The 18828-nt window shown below is 36.4% G+C and overlaps 2 protein-coding genes across 4 annotated transcripts; one reads left to right on the top strand and one right to left on the bottom strand.

Moving 5' to 3' along the window:
- The first annotated feature begins 376 nt into the window (after nt 1-376).
- On the top strand, nt 377-6221 carry LOC143916647 (PX domain-containing protein kinase-like protein). Of its 3 annotated transcripts, none has more exons than XM_077437841.1 (11): nt 377-651; nt 1516-1692; nt 1764-1860; nt 1929-2035; nt 2896-3015; nt 3095-3338; nt 3421-3663; nt 3739-3965; nt 4047-4115; nt 5506-5641; nt 5714-6221. In XM_077437841.1, exons 1-11 carry the CDS (start codon nt 544-546, stop codon nt 5848-5850), a joined length of 1665 nt encoding a protein of 554 aa, XP_077293967.1. In that variant the 5' UTR covers nt 377-543; the 3' UTR covers nt 5851-6221. The 3 variants fall into 3 exon arrangements, 2 of the variants coding, with proteins under 2 accessions (XP_077293967.1, XP_077293968.1); XR_013260998.1 differs by lacking the exons at nt 5506-5641; nt 5714-6221 and adding exons at nt 4798-5021; nt 5104-5220 and having other exon boundaries at nt 386-651; nt 4047-4252; XM_077437842.1 differs by lacking the exons at nt 1764-1860; nt 1929-2035 and having other exon boundaries at nt 480-651.
- Nucleotides 6135-18604, bottom strand: LOC143916643 (uncharacterized). Its single transcript, XM_077437837.1, has 16 exons — nt 16498-18604; nt 16241-16424; nt 14695-15020; nt 13884-13979; nt 13750-13807; nt 13579-13674; nt 13390-13512; nt 12679-13319; nt 10595-11038; nt 10348-10518; nt 8884-9055; nt 8692-8813; nt 8389-8615; nt 6784-7240; nt 6383-6711; nt 6135-6302 (listed from the first exon to the last, which is right to left on the bottom strand). The coding sequence occupies exons 1-16, from the start codon at nt 18516-18518 to the stop codon at nt 6277-6279; spliced, it is 5493 nt and encodes a 1830-aa protein (XP_077293963.1). The 5' UTR covers nt 18519-18604; the 3' UTR covers nt 6135-6276.
- Nucleotides 18605-18828: the final 224 nt, after the last annotated feature.

Here is an 18828-nt window from a genome sequence, read left to right on the forward strand (position 1 = left end):
ACGTGCATTAACATGCCAGTCGTATCATTCGTTCATCCCCCATAAGGCGATGGTTGGCGCGGGAGTGTGTGCGCTGGCTGACCAGGGCTGCCAGCACCAAAAAACATAGGATAGCTCGTGGGTCGTAAGGCCACGAAAGCTGACCATACGGCAATTGGTCTGAACAATATAGACTGCCAAATATTGCGTATTCGCGATTTTAATGGCAAAAATTGTCTTTGTGACCGCCGCAATGTGACTAATAATGCAATTACCATATTATCAGCAAATGGCCATTGACCAACGAGTGTAAGGTTTTGTCTATCTAGGTAATTTAAAAATAATAAACGGAAACGTTATCGTAGGTTGGTTTAATGATAATGGCCGTTGTTGCTGTGGTTACGGCGAATGTCAATGTCAGACGACAGCGAGCGTATTGTTGTGTCGGTGCGATGTTGTAATGCGGAAGTGGATGGGCTGAAGTGGAGGTGAAGAGTGAAGAGTGAAGAGTCAAGGGTGCAGAGTCAAGAGTGGAGTCAATGGAGAGTCCATGAAGAGATCCGCATGTCCATATCCGTTTTCGCCTCTCGGCAGGATGGAGTGCTGCGTTTGGACGACACGCTGCCGCTCTCCTGCCAAATTCTAGCCGCTCACACACTCGACACTCACACGGTTTGCACAAAATTTGCACATTCACCTTTGCTCAGTAGGTAGTTTTTATGTTCCTTTTGTACATATAAAGATCAACTTTTAGTCGCGTCGATAACATATGTATGAGGAAAAAGCTATACTAATCAATTTAATCCGAACATTTTCCCATACTATATAGAACATACGCGCAGTGGCGTCACCCAATTTCCGTAACAGCCGGTTTTCATAAAAATTATCTTCCAATTAAAATTATCTATTCAGCCGACATACATTTCTGTTTAAATACACAATAAATTATTATAGTACATATTCATCAGTTTATTTCGGAAGCAAAAAAAAAACATTTTCCAATGATATTCAGATAATCTTAGTACTATGAACAATCATATGAATATATTAAATGACATAAAAAGTGATATTGGTTTTTGAGCTCTTTTTCCTATTATGCTGTACATTAACATTAGAATAATATAATACTATGATTACTAACCAAACTAAATTAAATTGTAAAATAGAAAATGATCAGTATATCACTAGCTATTAAAATAGATATAATACGTATTGTAAACATAATTTCGTAATAATAAAAAACATTTAAAAATCAAAAATAAAAAGTGATAGATTTTTAAATCGAATACTATTATAATATAATCTGATGGGATTATCAAACTTACTAACCATATTGAATGTTTTCATACTGCAGGAGTATTGCATTATTTTAAATTGAATACTATTATAATAATCTGATGGGATTGTCGAACTTACTAACCATATTGAATGTTTTCATACTGCAGGAGTATTGCATTATTTTAAATTGAATACTATTATAATAATCTGATGGGATTGTCGAACTTACTAACCATATTGAATGTTTTCATACTGCAGGAGTATTGCATTAAGGTTCAAAGAGGTGCTGTTAAAAATGATTCTTGGAGTGTTTCCCGCAGATACAACGAATTTGCGTCGCTCAATGCCGCCTTACATGTTGAAAATTTCCCGCCTAAAAAAATCATCGGCAACATGCAACCGGAATTCATAGCCAAACGTCGAAACGCCCTCCAGGTAAATTACCTCTGAACATTTCCAAGCACGAAAGTATTTCAAAATTCGATAATCCAACGTGCGCTTTTCAGTCTTATCTCGATTCGGTAACGAAAAATATTGTTCTGTCGTCGTCTCTGCCAGTGAAAATATTTTTAGATCCGCAAAACTACTCTACATTATTGAAAGGTATGTAAAAAAGTAAACGTAATATGATATTATAAATGTTTTCATTTATGTATTTGTCGTATTCTTAGAAACTGCACTTCAGAATGTATCAATGGCCTTGCGAGGTGACAGTAATTTTGAATTGAAAACTGCCTTACCTCCGATTGGATGGCGAATTAGGAAACATTACTACTTAGTATGTATCTTATTTATCCATAGTAGGGGTGGAAACTGACGATCAATATTCAATAGTTTAATAAAATCAAACTATATAATAGTAGTACGGTATCAAAGTCACAGTGTCTCTGAAGTGAGCTGTTTATCAGGAAACCTCAGTATGTTATCGAAAATGGTCTCCTGGGTAGTAAGAAGTCAGTGAGTCGCTATCTTCATTAACCCTTGGAATGCTGAATAATGCTGATCAGCGTTTTGCCGACAAGTCCATGGTACTGAAAAACGCTGGTATGCATTGTATTTACCGCTAAGCCTTTCTAAACAAGAATACTAAACCACTAGCATTGAACATGGGTCGTGTAATCCGTGTCAATGTTTATAAAGACTGGTTTACACCCGAATTTCTGAATTTATAAACATAGCAGAATTTCCTGATGGAAATCCCCAATTGCTGAGTATTTTAGATTGTGGCTTGGCATTTAGATTGTGAGCATTACATTTTAACAACAATGAAGAAGATGGAACTAGTTTTGGAAAAATACATTCATTAATAGACTTATTTTGTTTATTTTATATTGTTGCAAGATATATTATAGAGTCTAAACACACCTTTACAAAACTTGAAATCCTCGGCGGTAGTTATCTAGGGTTTGTTTGGATTAGCTACAATTTTTATACCTGCTTTCTATTGGATTTCTAAATAATTCTAGTTGGAAATGTTGGCGAAATTTTCAACGTGGCGGGCTTTAAACAGAAAAGAAAAGGGTTTAACGACAATAAAAGTGTTTATCTTCAAGTCATTGATCGTCAAATGGTTTCTGCCCCACTACATATGTACGATAGCATTTGAATGAGAATATGCTAAAAGCCGTATGATTTTAGGTATCGAATATCGAGTCAAATGACGGTGATTATATGATGTCATGGCAAACCTACGGACCTGATAAGATTCTTTCTGAACGAGATATGCGAATGGCTTTCAAAAGTTTAATGAACTTAAAGGTATATTTCGTTCTTTTATATGTAAAACTATGTAATAACTTCGACATTATTAATATTTTTTTTTTATTTTTTATTTCAGCACCTTTTCATAGATAAAATTATATTTATACGAAATTTGGAAACAGGTACATATGTTGTTAGAAAGTTACATTCCGGAGGTTCTGTGAGAGACTTATTATACGGTACCCAATACAACTGCTCTTTTTTGAGCAAGTATGCGAATCCTAAGCAAAAGAAGCCGTTCACAACGGGACAAATCGTCCATTATGGATACCAAATTTTACAAGCTTTAAAATATCTTCATAATAGAGGACTTCCGTATGGTGATTAGCACTTGATTTATCTCTTTTTACATATGTACATTTTACAATCGGGCAAATGTGTATAAATATTCGCTCCGTTTAGGTCATTTGCATGCGGGAAACGTGGCCATAGAAAATCAAAATGTATTATTGATGGATATTGAAAATGCCATAGTAGGTGTTCCTATGTATTATAGAGAGTTTTTGACTGAACATAGAAAAATTAATACCATGGAAGCTATCGACGTTTACAGCTTCGGTCATACTCTATACGAGATGACTTACGGCGAACCGTTGCAAACTTCGTCAACCGATGACTTTCCGCCGCATGTTTCGAATGATTTGCGTAAGTTTATAGTTGGCAATTGAAAAAGTTTGAATTTCATTCCAAGTGTTATAACAGATTTGTCGACTGTTACAGTTTCCATTCTACAAATATTATTATCTACGACAGCTTGCAAACAAGGAATGCCGAATATTGATACTCTTTTGTTGCATCCTTTTTTCAATACGGGATCGTCTGTATCTAATCGCATAACGGTAGACGAAACAATGCAATGCTATCTCAAATTTCCCCATCAAGTTAAAGAAGAACTACAGAACGCTGCTCGAAATATAGAAACTAGGCTTAAAAGCGATCAAAAACTGGTAACATTTCTTCTAACGGTACTGTATAATATACATTTAATGAAATTGTATACATATATTACATATTTAACTTTTTGCTAGGTACGCATGAATAGAATACAAGAAATATTAAATTCAGAAGAGGAAATAAAGAAAAGAAGACGCAAATCTGTAATGATTACAAATTTTTTTGTTAATTACTACACTGAACAACAAAAAAATCACGTTTTTGAGTTACCAGAGCGGAGGCTAACCAATCTTTACTAAGTTTGACCGACTGAATTCGAATATGATAATGATTTTTGTTGGTTAGTGATCATTTATGGGCGTTTAAAAAGCTGCGCGATTTTTACAGTTTTCTGGCTTTTGCGGTCAGTACATTTAGATGAAAAAAAAAATATTGAGATAGAAAACCAATCCCTATGAATGTGGTGAAATAAAAAACTGGCCAAATAAACGCAACATAACACGGAGAAAAAATCAGTAAAAAAATATATATTTTTCCGTCTTCTATGGAAGCTTTGGGCGACAAGTCTGTAGCGCGGCTGTCTTCCATAGAAATTCTGAACTTTGCACGGGATTTTGAGCTTTATATGCGCCTATTTCAACTGTTTTTAAGGTTCAAAATTGGTTGAAGATATTACTGAGAGTTGAGTGCCATCTATTCAATTTGCTTAAAATGAATATATACCAGTCAAAATTAGTTTTTTGTGGAACCATACTGAAACCTCGTTTATTTTTTATTTTATTTATTTATATATATTTTAGCTATCAAGCTAATTTAAAAATACATCTTAATTATTATACTTAACTCTAAAATTTATAATTAACTTATATGTACTGTCCCTCACAGATGTGTCTCTTCGCACCTCGCAGGAATGCATCCATGTTTTTAGCAGACCTGACGCACTCAGGGAGGGCATTATACATGAGCACACCCCTGTGAAAAACACCCCCAGCTGTCTTATTCTTTCTTACTCTACTTACAACTAGTTTGTCCTTATGTGACGTCACGTCTTCATACAATTATGAAGAATGATTATTTGACAATTAATCCAAAACCACGAGATATATTATGTATTTTATTGTTTAAAATAATACATTATGTGTTAATTAATGTATCTGGTTACTTGAGTAAATATTAAAATCTGTATTTAAGGTCGAAAACTCGATTGCCAAATTCGCGAAAAAGGTGCCGCATACAGGGCTTGTTCGCTATATTTATTGCCGTGGGCAAAGGGTTAAAATTCGCTAGACAATTAATTATAAGTATTTTAAAACAATAAAAATTCACAATCAATAGAAAAAACATCTCACTTTGAGCACATCAATACTAGATTTTGAGTTAAAGACCGCAGAAGCCAAAAAACTGTAAAAATGGCGCAGTTTTTTAAACGCTCATATCTCGTAAACGATCACTAACCAACAAAAATAATGATCATATTCGAATTCAGTGGGTCAAACTTTGGTTGTTTAGTTAATCTCCGCTCTGGTAATTTTTTTTTGTTGCTCAGTGTTATTTCTAACAACTAAATTTTTCATTTGATTCCTTTTCTTTCAGAAAAATGCAAAGAAATTATCCAGAAGTGCGTCTGTAAATGGTCTGTCTCCGACAAGTATGAGTGGTCCGAGCGAACGATCTGGTAGTGTCGCCAGCACGGTCAGCACCGCATCCAGTTACACGCCTCCAAACATCGGTTTGTCCCGCATAATCATTGTATTCTATTCTAATTCGCGCAACGTACAATTTATAATTTTCTACGTTTCAGTCGACGACTCCGCTAACTCTTCAGGATTGGTTGTTCCGACGCTGTCGGCTCCCGCATCCAACCAGAACCGTACGGCCTTGCTCGATTCAATATGTTCATTCAACAAGGGAAAACTCAATAAGGCGAAAAAATTATGATTATCATGATTGTCGTTCCATAGACGAACTAGTCACTATAAAAGAACAAACATTCACGAAACCGGATGAACAAATTAATTTGTATCTGATATGCGAGCATGCACAAGGTTTCATGATGTATAATTTGAACATAGGCAATCTCAAAGAGTGCAGATTTATCAAACATTGCTAACGAAAGGTTCTATTTTAATATTACATTTGTCACTATATATATTATATATAGATTGTGTATATAATATTTCTTCTATACCAAAGTTATAACTAACAATTTAAAAGGCTTTCATCAAGGCTAAATAATATATTTACCTTATATAAGTTGTAATATAAAATTATAAATTTATATGTTGATAATAAATATGCTATATTATCATAAGAAAGATCTTTTAAACACAAATATAAAACTCATACATAACATACGTATAAAATTTAATCCAACTCGATGGTCAATACTTCTGTAATAAAATGAAAAATACATTAATCACAATACAATTTGAACACTATTTAAATATAATAAAAACACCAAAAAAAATACCTTCGCTGCTCTTTTTCGTTACTTCAGGCTCCAATATGATCACATCAGAGTCTACCGTTGTTGAAGAGTTGCCAAAATTTAGCCTTTTTCGTTTATGATCTCTGTTATAGTCACGTGGACTTTTCTTGGGGGTGTTTGACCGATTGTTATTACCGATGGGCGATTTTACCTTTTTAGCGGTACTTTTTTTGGGAGTTCCTGTAAGTCTTTTAGACTGTTGGCGTTGGGTTTTTGGCGAATCGGGCAGATTTGTCAGGTCCATGATATTAGCATCGTTCTCCGATCCGAGCACGCTACTTGCACGCCTCAATCTCTTCCTTCCGTCCGATCTAAACATAAATATAAACATTTTGGAATAATAAATAGAGTAAAAAAATTCAATTCACGACAGTTAGACATACCCAACATCGAGAGGAATATCATCAACCATAGTGCAGCTATTATCATCGATGTCTATTATAGGAATGTTTTCCAAGTTTCTTTTATCATTATGCTTCTTTGCATAGACGGTTAGACTGTGTGGCAATCTTTTCACATTACTCATATTGTACACTAGCGACTTGGCACCTCTTTTAATCGGCGACTTGTACGGCTTGTAATGACGACTTATATTAATCCAACAATTTTTAACATCCAACTCATCTTGAGCACCGTTCAAGTTTTCACTCTTTATTGTAGAACAACTTGGGACAACTTTTCTAACGGACGTGCTCTTAATCGTGTCCGAATAATCATATTTCTTTTGACAATTGGAATATTTCACATTAGAATTTGTCCTCCCTGTTGGTTGGAGCTGTTTGGTTATATTGAAGCTTTTATCGACCGGTGCCGGAGGCGTATTCATATTTATGCGTACATCTAAAACACAATTGAAATTAAATTAAGCTAATTAAATGCTTGTAATAAAATATCACAGTTAACGTTGCATAAAATGTACATATGTAGATATAACCAGTGGCGTGGACTAGTGGTTAGCATATTATTTTATTTTATATCAATTAATCATGCACACTCAACAGATTGCTCCAAAGAGACAAATGTGCTAAACAGATTAACACGATGGCGGCTGCTGACTCATATTTGTATCATGTTGGGTGCACAATAGTGGCCGCTGGTACATACATATATGATTTACGACTGCGCGAACTGTATCAGTCCACTGATATATTTTTGTATCACGTTTGCGTCAATCGTTTTCGTTTATGACGAAAACGTGATACAGCGGACTGAAAAATATATTCGCGCAGTCGTGAATCATGTATGTATCAGCGGCCAATAAGCGTTGTGCACCCAACATGATACAAATATGAGTCAGCGGCCACCATAGTGTTAAGAACAGAAAAAAAAATAAGAAAAAAACATGACATTAAAAATTCATACAATAATAAAAATATATAACAGCCCAGTCTAGTTGGTCGCGACCCCCGTAACTGAGGAAGCGGTGTAGCGAATGAAAAGAGATGTGACAAATGTCAATGGCACCATCCAGTGAATTTAAGAAACGGGAGGCCTCGAAGGATGGGAGAATTGAAATATGCCATAGGTCTTGCTAGAGGAATATGGTACGATGTAGGGGACAATGGTGGGTCCAGATCAAACTCTCCGTAGCATGAACGCCAATCTCCGCCAGAATAGACTGACATGAGATAAAACCTCTAAATATAGAAAACAAGAACTTGATGAGGGCAACATTCCTCCATTATGCTTTCGAGCAGAGTGGTCACGGGTTCGAATCCCACTAGAGTCCCGCTGCTGGCTAGACCTTGGTTTTTGACTCCAGGTCGATCGTTTCTTATCAGAGTTAGCCAAATTTTCTCTGATTTTCATTGAAACGGTTCCTGTAAAATTGGCATTTCCTTTCCTATCTCTCTTGCTAATCTCAAGTTATGCAGCGTCTTGAATTTCGCCAATTTGATTATAAAATTCTACAAAAGTGATCTCGTCGCTTTGGAGAGATCTGTGCAGGCGAGTGTTCATGTTCTATGAAATAAAATGTATTATTTTACCGTTGATTAACTTTTCGGCCTCGTATTCCACCCACGCTTCGCGCCGTTCAGTTTCATCAAGTTGTTCTTCGTGAAGGTCTTTCAACAGGGAATCATGTTCGTGGATACTCCAAACAACGGGAATGCCTTCTTGCGATATACTTTTCACACTGTGAAGAATATTCGCAAGTACCGTATCGTTTGGCAAACGTAAAGTCGGTTGATATGTATCGGGAATATGTTGAAATCTAAAATAAAATGTCACCAAATACATGTACATATTCCGAGTGTTATAATTATATGATAGTGAATTCAATTACATACGCGTATAGTTTGTGCAATTCGGATATACTATAATGTCTATCAATCTGTTGTTCGTCGACGACTCTACAAGCAATAGCTTCTTTCGTGACTGAGCGTTCGTAGATTTTTTCCTCCATCGTACCCTTGAACATGAAAGTGATGAATCTTTTGATGTATTTAGTTGAAGTATTTTTATTACAAAAAGTCGCATACCTGTGTTACGAGTCTATAAATGTAACAATTCTTCTTCTGTCCGAAACGAAACACTCTAAATATGCTTTGAATGTCGTGAGAGGGGTTCCATGAAGAGTCCATTATTATGACTCGATTTGCTCCAATCATGTTTATACCGAGTCCACCAACCCGAGTCGAAACCATCATAAGTCTGAAATTTTACATATGTACATATAACACAGAATTCATCGATTAAAAGTCAACTAACACATTTTATGAAATTGAGTCATCTTCAAAGTCTACATATGTATATTAATTTTCCTCTTTCAAAATTTATTCAAAACAAAGATTCATGCAGTTAATAGATTGTCGTTGTATGCTTAACCCTTTGACTGCTGATGTCTTTCCTATTGAACACAAATTTCGCCAACATTTTCAACTAGAATTATTTAGAAATCCAATAGAAAGCGGGTATAAAAATTGTAGCTAATCCAAACAAACCCTAGATAACCACTGCCGAGGATTTCGAGTTTTGTAAAGGTGTGTTTAGACTCTCTAATATGTATATTGTTACGTACACCGCCGAGTGAGTGCAATCGGATTAGGCTGAGTAGCATCCCAGAGACTGTGTGAACGTTATAATTGGTTTCGAGGATTATCTCCAGGCTTAAGTACAAGTCGGCTAACGATAAGATACCCCCGAATGCACTTAGCGGGGGTAGCGGTAACTCGGTCGCATTCCGGTAGAGTTCTCAGAACCCACAGCGGTAGCGTGGGACTGATTTCCGTGGCACATCTAGTACGTGACCATAACAATAGGTAAACAAACCGGACGTCGAAGATGCCCTGAGAGACCTTTTCCTTTATAAGGAGGTACTTAGGCGATATCAAGACATTCTGGACGGAGCACTGGCGGTGCGTGTATCTCCTTAATCACCAATAAATGCTGTGACACGACTTTGGCCTTTTACTTGGATCCTCCACCCACCCCTACGCAACAATATCTTGCAACAATATAAAATAAACAAAATAAGTCTATTAATGATTAACTTATTATAACTTTGAAATAAACATTATATCCTGTAAATATATGTATATGAATATAAAAAAAAAAATGAATGTATTTTTCCAAAACCAGTTCCATCTTCTTCATTGTTATGTAATGCTCAAAATCTAAATGCCAAGCCACAATCTAAAATACTCAGCATTTAGGGATTTCCATCGAGGAATTCTGCTATGGTTATAAATTCAGATATCCCGGTGTAAAACAGTCTTTATGAACACGGATTACACGACCCATGTTCAATGCATTTTTTTTTTCAATGCTACCTGGAAAAGGCTTAGTGGGTAGTACATATTCTTGTTTACTTTTTACATGCTCAAAATACAACGCCTATCAGCGTTTTTCATTACCATAGACTTGTTGGCAAAACACCAATCGGTGTTGGTCAGCATTCAAAGGGTTAATATAACTTAATAATATATGTAGAATCGTGATATTACTTGATTTTAGTATTTTTCGGAGAGTTAAAATGATTGCACATATTCCGTCTCATGCTCATATTAAACATCCCATCCATCCGATAATACTGAAAACCTCGGTTCCAAGCCTTCTGTGTTTTTAAGTAAAATTCAATAATATCTAAATTCAACAAAGAATTGCTGAACAAGATCCTGAAAAATTAATCAACATATACATATATATTATTATGTTCGTTAATATTTTCCAATTAAAAAAAAATCAACTTACACTTTATCTCCGATCCTATCACATTCGCCCAATAATTGGAAAAGTACTATGAACTTGTTTGACGCGAGCAACGAATCGTATACATCATCGGTTTTAATTACATCTCTGAAATTGACATATTTATTGTCCATTTCAACAGCCAGCTTAGGATGGGTCCAAATTTTTTGAAAGATGTAATAATCTTTCAACAAAGATTTACCGGACATGGTGATATCTTTAATCTTATCCAAATACGATTCATACAATCTCGCTTGAAAGGTAGACAAAGGTATTAACAGTACGAATTCTCGTTTAGTCGGTAAAAACTCATATAAAATGGATGCGTCCTTCCTTTGAACCGACCCTTGAAGCATCTTATGCAGTACGTGCGACCTTTTCTTCATTATATTTATGTCTTGTTGACTGGAATCGCGATGCTGCCCGTTGGTGATCGGATTGATGAATCTGCAAGCAACACATATCGGTAAGCATATAGTATACTTCGAACAAGTATAGCAGAAATAAATTAATGTTAAACAATTTGAAAATGAACACTTTGAATGAATAATAAATATTCACCAACTAAATATAAGTAAACCACATAGGATAGCAAAAAGCCAGAAAGTCATTTTTTTGAAGATGAGTTCCACCAGACAACGATTTTTAGGACTCAAAATGGAAATTCTGAAATAGTTTGGTTCTAACAGGATGGCAACCAAGGGCAAAAACACACTGAGTGGTATGGGACGTCACGTGTCATATTATCCAGCAGCATAGCTCGGTCGTTTAGCTTGTGCCTAACACCGAGAGGCGCCATGGGTTCGATCCCATGAGCTGACATCGATTGAAAAGAATTTTTCTGAGTATATCTGTAGTGCTGCTGGTCAGAATTGGATATTTGTAACTCCAGGTCGATCGTTTCCTATCAAGATTTTGCCAATTTTTCTGATTTCATTGTTGAAACGGTTCCCGATTAAATTGGCTAAAAACCTTCCTACCTACTATGTCACCACTATTTGAGTATGATTAATGTACAATAAAATTTATGTACAATTCATAGATGTCTCGTTAATTTGCGAGTTTTCAGTGTCTCGTAATTCAGCGACTTGTGTAATAAAAATGCTGTATTGTTTGTAATTGGCCAGGAAGGCCAATGACTAAATGGCGCCCAGGGCAACCATTTTTTTGCACCCCCCCCCCCCCCTCTCCTTTTGTCATATTTGTTTACTAGTGTTAACAAACATAATACAAATTATAAAATATATATTATGTATAGAAGATTATTATGTGGTGTTGGAGACTGATGCTGTGCATCCCATTGACCGCACGAATATCCCCATCTTCAAAGTGGTGGCAGTTTCGGAGAGAGACTCCACAACATGTAGGAAAAAAGTTCTTTCCTACCTTGGCCGAATTTCCAGGAAGAATGTGGATAATCCGAAGAGACTGGTAGTCACCAGAAAGCTGAGGGGAAGGCGAGCGAGAGGACCGTCTCCAAAGAGATAGTCAGACCAAAGCAAAGAACTGACGGGATAGTTCCTTAACGCTGCCTTCAACTTGGCACAGAACCGGATTGGATCGAGTTAGTCGCTCAAGCAATAAAATCGTCGAGACCAGACTGAACAACTGCAACCGACCTCATTGGTCGGCTGATTTTACTGCTTGAAAGACCGGTCAGATGCACAGTGTGGCATGCTCCATACAGCTGCTTACATTTGTCTGATCTGGTCGCGCAACTAATCGGCTAAAAAAATAAATTTTGCCTTCACGATGCCCCTAAATCTGGTGCACCCGGGGCATCGATACACTCTTTGCCCCCCACACCTTTGTTACGTCATTGGGCATAACTCCAAATGTTTCCATACTTGAACTATTTGAAGAAGGGGGTGTATATTCATCGACTCTAAACTATCCAGGAGTTGAAGGGTAAAATCAGAACAGAAATTCAACGAATTTGAGAGATTATGCCTAAAAAGGCATTCATCAACAACATGTAGAGCTCCCCAAATGACTTTATGGCATAAGGCTACATATATATATCTTGTTCAATTAAAGTAAATTTTCAGGTTATTAATCGACTAAGTAGTGTGAATATATGAATGTACCTATTTGTATATTCCTTATGCGAACCGAGTAAATTAGGCTTCACAAAGTTGACCATACAGTAGTACTCCTTTAAGTTGTTCTGCAGTGGAGTACCAGTGAGGACGATTCTCCGCCTCGTCAATATTTTATTCATGGCAATAGCCAAAGACGTGCTATCGTTTTTTAAAAGGTGACCCTCGTCACACACTACCATATCAGGTCCGGGATTTAATAGCACACTCGAAAAATTCTCTGCCAATTTTTTATCAATGGTCATGTTAGCGAGGATTCTAAACATTTCATATCCTACGATAAATACGCCACCGTGCGTTTTCCACTGATTCAACAGTAACGCTCTTTCGAAAGGTTTGCGAAAGCGCGACAGTTCATAGATTTGTATTTTTTTCGCCACTTTAATCTCATGGAGCCACTTGTGGAACTCGTCGACCCAGTTCAGCACGGTAGACAAGGGACAACATATGAGAACGGTCTTTATAGGTAAAACTTCCGATGTGAGTATGGAATGTATCAATGCGATCATCTGGAGAGTTTTCCCGAGGCCCATACAATGAGCTAGGATACATCCGCTGCCGACGTGATTCTCTCGGACTGATTTTATAGTCTCAAAACAGGAGTCCCATATGAATTTTATCCCCTCGATCTGATTGAAGTTTAATAATACGTTATTTACAATTGATTGCAATACATATTTCGTTATTGTATTATACTACCTGATGCTTCTTTAATATCTTTGTAATATCGGGATGAATGGAAATCTTTTCATTCGTAGCTGGATCAAAATCTAATATGAATTCTTCGTTGGTTTCATTACCTTCACTAATTATTACATTGCCCTAAAATATAATGTGTAAATTATTATTGTGTAAATTATTGTAAATTACATTTAAATTGTAACTAACCGATTCCCCTTCTCTTTGAGACAATCTTTTCAACCGCTCTTCTTCCTCCTTTGCAGCTTTCTTTGTAGCCTCGTTTAGAAAACTGTCATCTAATACCTATAATATATGTATGTACATATGTATATAATTTAATGAAAATCAAAGGAATTAATCAATTTTTAAAAAATTCACCTTTCTTATATTTTTCCGTTTTCTTTTCAATGGAACAGGAAGTGTATCAGAATTTTGGCTAAAATATAATTGGTTTTTAAATATGCTATACATATGTATGTACATAATTAAAAAAAAACTAATAGAAAGAATACCTGGATGTGGTAACACATTCAGCATCACTAACTACATCTTCAGGACGGCTACAATCCGGTAAACTATCAGTGCTTTCATCATCGTGCATTTTTTCACTACAAGTACATTAATTTGATTATGAATTAAGACAATCGATACCGAACTTAAAACTTGATTAAAAAATAGAATAACAATTAAATTATTATTTTTCTCATTGGTAAGGAATCGACTTGAATACAATTCGCCAATATGGTCCCCTAATTCACAGGTACATAGTAATTCCATTGAGAGGATTCAGAATAGATTTATTAGATTCATTGATTTTAAATTTTTTACAAAACCTGACCCTGTCACCAACAAGTATATAAAATTGAATATGATCAAACTTTGTGTCTGTTTGGTGTACTCAGGGGAGTTATGGACTGTAGTGAATTAGTGGACCTCATAAATTTTCATTTACCGGGGAGATTTACCAGATGCAACTATTTATTCCACATCAAAAATTATGCCACTAGTTATAAAAAAAAATTCAACTTTACCCCAACTTCATAAACTGGGAAAGGAATTTAGCCAATTTGATTTTAATATTAGTAAATATAGTTTAAAAAAATTGTTGCATCATCATTTTTCTACTTTATACAAATGCTAAATGCATTTTATTTTATTATTTAAAACTCATAATTAGTTTTAAAACCCATATTTTTACTTTTCTTTTCTTATATAAATATTGTGTTTTTTTTTGTTTTATTGTTCTAAGTATTATTATTATGTATGTTCTATATTATTATTGTTCAATGGTTCTTGCGGCCATATATAAAATAAAATACTTACGCATCGAAGTCTAACCGCCTTTTCTTATGCGAGTGTTGATCATTCCTAACATCCACCTCGTCGATATCTTTCAGCAAACTGGACACTTCAGTCAAAAAACTATCAGAATTGGAAACAGCCGGACTGTTTCTCTCATAATCTGGAAACTCTTTTACAATACCATCCGTGGTTTTGGGTTTCGGCTTTAACTTATCCTCAGTAGCCTCCCGATCCTCGAGATCGTCACTTTCATCTGACGCATCAGAATCCGACGATTCGTCCAACATCAAAGCTTTCGCTAACAAGTTGTGACTCTTCAACTTAATCGGAGAGTCTGAAACCGATACCTAAAAATTTTTCAATATGAAATTTATCACTCTTTATTTTTAATAATATGGTTTTGTTTATCTATTCCTTTGGTACTTGTTGGTTATATGGGCGCAACCAAACATTTAGTATACACATCTACACAAACAAATACACGGAACTTACATGAATTTGGTAGGTTCGCCAAGGAGAGTAAATAATTTTCTGTAACATGTGAAATTGCTTTATTTTCTGTCCGGCAGCTTTTTATTAATAATTAAAAGTCAAAATTTGTCTATTCCTCAAAAAGGGACTAACTGCGTTAGTTTTTTTACATTGCAATGAATGTTTAAAAATTGCAATTACTGTGAAACCCGACCCTGGTTTTCCCAAATTACTTAACACTATGGTGGCTGCTGACTCATATTTGTATCATGTTGGGTGCACAAGGCTTACTGGCCGCTGATACATATATGATTCACGACTGCGCGAATATATTTTTCAGTCCGCTGATATATATTTATATCACGTTTTCGTTTATAACGTAAACGTGATACAAAAATATATCAGCCGACTGATACAGTTCGCGCAGTCGTAAATCATATATGTACCAGCGGCCACTAAGCGTTGTGCACTCAACATGATACAAATATGAGTCAGCGGCCACCATTGTGTTAATGTAATTGTTTTTGTTGCAGGAAATGTCCCCCAAATTCAGTATATCCGATGTAACATCTATCACTAGTTGCGTACTGTCACTTTACTAAAAAGCTGTTCGCGACACCTAGAAGCAATTCATTTAACTGCCGCGTATTTTTTTGTTTATGTAAGTATGTATACTTGATGCTTGGTTGCGCCTATATAGCCAACAAGTACCATTTTTTACTAATTAAAAATAAATTGTCCAAAAAGTCGACAACGATTGATTCTAAGATTATTTGATTTTTTTTGTTTCCTTTTTCAGACATTCAAACTACATAACTTTATTTACAATACTTACATATAATATATAAGAAGTATCAAAACATGAAGTTTTTTTTGTAACTTATTTAATATAAAACAAAAGTTCACAACTTAAAAAAAAAATTGTCTTGAAATGTAATTTAAAATAAAACTGCAATTAATGTTTATTATCACAATTTATTCAACTCAATTAATCTTAGAACAAGTTGTTGACATAGAAAAAGTTTTATAATTAAAATTAAATGGCACTTAGTGCTTTCAGTGCGATAAACAAAATATCACAAGCTCTCCTTATAACCTGTGGAATCTTAGCTTGAGCTTCCATGAAATCGCAGTCAGAGTCAGTATCATCGGAATCATCAGATCCAAGCTCCCCAGACGAAACGTTTGGTTCAGTCAAATTCGGCTCGATGGATTGATTATTACAACTAACGTTCACATTTTCATTCTTCTTAACGACAGAAGAACAGAAATCAAAATATCTGAAATGAAATGATACAATTTTAATAACAATTCAATCGGGAAATTCTATCGTCGTACTGAAATTTTCCATACTTATTGATTTCAATATCATGATACGTTTTTTTCAAGTGGTTTTCAAAATAATCAAATGTAGAATAATCCAATTTATTAATTTTGACTACTTGTTTTTGGAACCATTTCAAATTGCAGATCTCCTTGGCGTGTAGTCGTTTTTCTCGCTTTGTAAAACATTCATGACTGTGAGCAAAATATTTTAACGTGGCATTGAGAGATAGCATAAATAAAGATTTCGGCTTTAAATATTTTTGAGATTTTTCAATCAAAACGAATGAAATTTTTGTATTCTCTTTGACACATTTGACTAGCTTATCGTTATCTGTTTTCTTATGAATAGATTTTTTACATAGATCTACTAACGTTAAAGGATTGTAATAATCGGAAGAAAATGTCTTAAAATTTTGAAACAGATCATCTTGTTTAATATCACTGGATAGATCAACTAAATCTAACCGTTTCATGAGTTTATAGGTATATATTGTTAAATTAGCCTCCGTCGAGCGTTTTAAAGCATTCAGAACTTCACAATCAGTAGCGTCTTCTCCGTGTAGATCCAACCAATCCATGCAATTAAATTGCTTCACATACTGAGTGATGTCGCGGAATAAAAATACTCCGTAAAAGCTAAAACTATCAGGTGGTTTTAAAGTGCGGCCATCCAGGCAAAAAAAAGATTCGTTCGAGGTCTTGGGAGGTGCGGTGACTTTTTTCAATATAACGTCTTTGCCGAGACGGATCGGCTGCTTTGTAGCCGACATGACGTTCAACAGATTATTCGTAACGTTCGGTGGTTTCGAATTCTTCCACGATATTCCCTGCCGCTCCATCTTCTTCAGTGCGTCGTACGTGTTGGGCGGGATGACGACCTCGTCGATGATCTCGCAATCACTACTATCCGGATCGGAGAGTTTCAGTGGATCCTTATCGGAGGAGAGATTCGGCGGATTTGGCACACCATTTGGAGAGTCGACGGCTTCCTTGAGATCCGAATCGGACTCGATAAGACCTTCGCATTTGTTGTCTTTCAAAAATTGAACGACATCTTTCTTAAATTTGTCTTTTGTCTTTTGAACGTTGTTTTGTGCCAAATCTAATAACTGCACAATCCTTTTCACGCAGAAAATGAAATTATCTGTGGTTTTTGTCGACGCGTCTTTTACATTCTTCGAAAGGAAGAACTCTGACTTGGAGTGCAACAGCGATCCAAGTTCGGAGCTCTTCGCACCGATCCCGTCCAACAGGCTGAAAGCAACCGGTAGTTGAGATTTTGGTATCGTATTTTTCATCGCTTTAGGTTTTACTTTCGAATTAGACATCGGCAATGGAGGATTGCTGAGTGAAGATACTGAAGCTATTTTGATGGGCAAGAAACGACTCGAACCGGCGGGAAAGGCTACCGATTGTGGGGAAGGAGATGACGGTTGCGTATCTGATGAAGCATTGCTGGGTCTTTTAGCCGGCTTGCGTTTAGGGCTCGATTTACGCTTTGGACTCGGCTTGCATTTCAGGGTGGGAATTTTAGAGGTACTGGTGGTCAAACGAGGGCGGGCTGTTTTAGACGAAGGCGGTTGATAGTCTTGATCCGAGTCGGAGCCGAAAGGGTCGCTCTCCACCTCTGGGGAGAGACGCAAGAATTCCTTGGATGGGGTAGTGATGGTGCGAGTATTCCGTCTCTGCCTTTTGGTAGTGGTATCTTCTTCCGGTTGCGGTTCATCGTCGTTGGGCTTATCTTCGGTCGGCGGTACGTCTTTGCTCGGAGGTTTATCTTCGCATAAGTCTTTGCTCGGAGGTTTATCTTCGCATTCGTTCTTCACAATGGCAACGAAGTCGATGTCGATCTCCGTCGCCGGTTCGACTTTGACGTTGGCGGTTTCCGTTTCCGTGGATGGTCGGATGTCAACATTGGTCGTATCCGTCGCCGCTTTGGGTTGCAGTGGAAGCTCCTCCAGCTGGTCGATGTTCGGCTTGACGTCTAGCTGGTCGTCGCTGTCAGGGTTGGCAGAATCGCAGGCCTCAGCAGCCCCCGAGGGCTCCATGCCGCCCGTCACTAAAACAGGCGACAATAAATGACAGCTTCAATACAACCGGTGACCGCCAATGACGACGCGTTCTGCAGGTTGGCCACACCACTTCGACTGACAGCAAAATACTATTTTTGTAACAAGAGCTTTTATACTTGAATTTTGAAGTAAATAATCACTGCAGCTGAAGTGGACGGTGTTTTAGAATATCTATTGAGTTTTTAAGAAGATCTTTATTTATATTCAGTATACAAGTATTATTGTATGTAAGGCGAAGGAGGTAGTTGCTCGACTTCGGAGCATATAGCTGGCTGCGGTCTCCCTC

Source organism: Arctopsyche grandis, chromosome 9 (assembly GCF_051622035.1).
Source record: "Arctopsyche grandis isolate Sample6627 chromosome 9, ASM5162203v2, whole genome shotgun sequence".
NCBI lineage: Eukaryota > Metazoa > Arthropoda > Insecta > Trichoptera > Hydropsychidae > Arctopsyche > Arctopsyche grandis.